At 37.2% G+C, this 2789-nt stretch overlaps 1 protein-coding gene across 3 annotated transcripts in view; it reads left to right on the top strand.

The window, feature by feature from the left end:
* Atg18a (Autophagy-related 18a) overlaps positions 1–2033 on the top strand; it is a 29528-nt gene extending 27495 nt beyond the window's left edge. For 2 of the 3 annotated variants that reach the window (XM_043003896.2, XM_043003897.2), the window contains one exon: positions 258–2033. In XM_043003896.2, coding sequence (XP_042859830.1) covers positions 258–352 — 95 coding nt within the window. In that variant the 3' untranslated portion in view covers positions 353–2033. The remainder of the gene's footprint in view (positions 1–257) is intronic. The other variant, XM_043003895.2, reaches the window with a different exon arrangement.
* Positions 2034–2789: the final 756 nt, after the last annotated feature.

The following is a 2789-nucleotide window of genomic DNA, read 5'->3' as shown; positions in this document are numbered from 1 at the left end:
AAAATCTAAACCAAATTAAAAGCTTCAACACCATAATTCTTCCCACGAAAACTCATTCCTATCCACGCATCCATAATTCCAAGCACTTGCAACAACACTAGACACTGTTTCTGTGATAATACATCACCATTTTCCTTTTAATTGAAAAAGAATATTTATAACAAAGATAACAGCACTAATGATAATAGTAATAATGATGATAACACTCTGGCCAAGCAGCCACGGCCACTACAGCAGAGTATTCCTTTTCTCGGCAGATTCGGACAAGATGAGCGAAATGGCGGCAGCGTGCGAATCTCCCCCTAAGAGTGTCCTTAAGTTCGACGATGATTCAGAGTTCCCACCTGTGTAACGGACGGAGTTCTGGGTCCACTGGGGTTCTTCTGCTTTCTCCGGTTTTAGATTTCCTGTTTCTCTTCTCCTCTTCTCTTCTTCTTCTTCCTCTTCTTATTATTTTTGTCCTTTTTTCTGGAACTTTTTTTCACTGTTGTATTTTCGTTCGTCTTATTTTTCTCCTCTTTTTTTTTTTTTTTTTTTTTTTTTTTTTTTTCTTTTCTTTTTCTTATCTTTATTTTCCTTTTCTTTAACCTAAGTCTAAGATTTTTGGGTGTGTGACCACAGTCGTCTTCTAACACTGTGAATTGGATTTGAATCTAACGAACGTCGGAGAATTAAATGGGCCAATAGGGATCTATTTTCGGTTTTATTTTTATGCTTTTTATTTATTATTTTTATTTTTTTATTTTTATTTTTTATTTTTTTCTTGAATGATTTATTTGATTTTTTTTTTCTAGTTTTTGTCTGCCTTTCTTTTCTTTTACATTTTCCTTTTTATTTGTTTTACAGTCATCAAACTGCTAAGTATATGTATTTGAATCAGCATGTATGTTTGTTTATGTGTATGTGTGTGTGTGAGTTTGTGTGTCTATATGTGTATATGTTTATATATGTGTATATATATGTATATAACTGTATATAACTGTGTATATGTATATATATGTATGTATGTATATATATACACATATGTTTGTATACATTAATATATATTCATTTATATTTATATATGTACATAAACACGTATACACATGTACTCACTCTTGCATTTCGGACACTTGCCCTTTTCTCACGTTCTCACCATTGATGTTGCAAGCGATCATTCAGTGTAGATGGCAGAATGCTTTGTATGTGTGAATTTAAAAACTTTATTATAGTTGTATTTTTAGTTGTTTTTTTCTCTTTATTATGAATTTGTATTCTGTTGTGTAGGGGGAAATCTATAAAGACAGAGATTTTGATGGATTATTTTTCTTTATTTGCTCAATCATGAGATTTCTCCCCCTTCCCTCCCCCCCCCTTTTTTTTTTTTCTTCTTTTTTTCCCTCATTTTACTAAAGTCTACTTAGTATGGATGTGTATATGTATTTATTTATTTATATGTTTTTGTAGGGAATTTGATGATGAAGGCTTCCCTGATTAATTAAAGAAAAAAAAAAAGAAAGAATGTAAGCAGTTTATTTCAGCTATATTGAGAGTTTTTTTTTAAGGTTTATGAAAACAGATGTACACACCCCTTTCGCTGCATACATTCCCCAGGTGATCATAAAGCCTGTGCAGTAACAATACCTAGGTCTTCTGGCCTACCTTGCCCATGATTAAAAAAAAAACAGAATAAGCACATTATCATATTTGTTATCTGTAAGATTTTGACTTGTAATCTTATTCAAACCCATTGTCATTTTATTATTTGGTTGGGAAGAAGTGATCAGGTTATAAGACCTCAAAGGAGAAAGGCCTTTATCGTTCACCGGTTGCCGAGTGTGTTTTGATTACCGTGCAAGGGAGACGTGTACATGCACTGAGGGAGCGGAACCCTTTTTGTAGGTCATTTCTTATTTTTTTAAAAGAGCTTTGTCAGTAATTCTATTAATGTGAGATCAAGTGTATTTACTGGCATATCACTTGTACTTTCTTTTCAGTTGATGATGATATATTGTGATTGTAAACTAGCAGAGTTATTAAAAGATTATAATGTACATAATTTTTTTATTGAATATTTACACATACACATGCACATAAACAAGCACAAATGCAAGCACACACACACACATACACACATACAGAAAATCTCTGTCTTTCAGGCTCAATAAACAATGTGTGTTTTTATTTTCAATAGAATTTACTTAAGGGCCTTAATTGTTATTATTTGATATTTTTTCTTTCTCCAAAGCAATGAGTCACTATTAAAAGTGTCACTGTCTTTGTACTCTGTTACCTGTCTGTCGACCATGCTGTGTAGTCTTATCAATTGATAGTGCTGTTGATCCACCTGAGAGTGCTTTGAATTTCAACTTATGACTTTTGTGATACTTGGAATCTTTAGCTTTAGGCACCTTCCTCCTCCTTCCACTCCCCCTTCTTTATCCTCTTCCTCCTCCTCCTCCTCCTCCTTTATCTTCCTCTTCTGCCACCTCCTCCTCCTTCTCCTACCCTCCTCTCCCCTTCCTCCCCCTCCCCCTCCCCCCCTCCTTCTCCTCTTCCCCCCCCTCCTCCTCCCCCCCTCCTTCTCCTCCTCCCCCCCTCCTCCTCCTCCCCCTCCCCCCCTCCTCTCCTCCTCCTCCTCCTCCTCCTCCCCTCCCCTCCTCCTCCTCCCCTCCTCCTCCTCCTCCTCCTCCTCCTCCTCCCCCTCCCTCCTCCCCCCCCCTCCCCCTCCCCCTCCCCCTCCTCTTCCTCTTCCTCCTCCTCGCCCAAGGAACTAGACTCGGTACTAGTGCCAGGCAGTGAGGGTATTC

This window comes from Penaeus japonicus, unplaced genomic scaffold (assembly GCF_977035675.1).
Source record: "Penaeus japonicus unplaced genomic scaffold, GWHDUDI00000001_assembly GWHDUDI00000040, whole genome shotgun sequence".
NCBI lineage: Eukaryota > Metazoa > Arthropoda > Malacostraca > Decapoda > Penaeidae > Penaeus > Penaeus japonicus.
The sequence above is the reverse complement of the archived record's forward strand: the minus strand, read 5'-3'. Positions and strand labels throughout refer to the sequence as shown.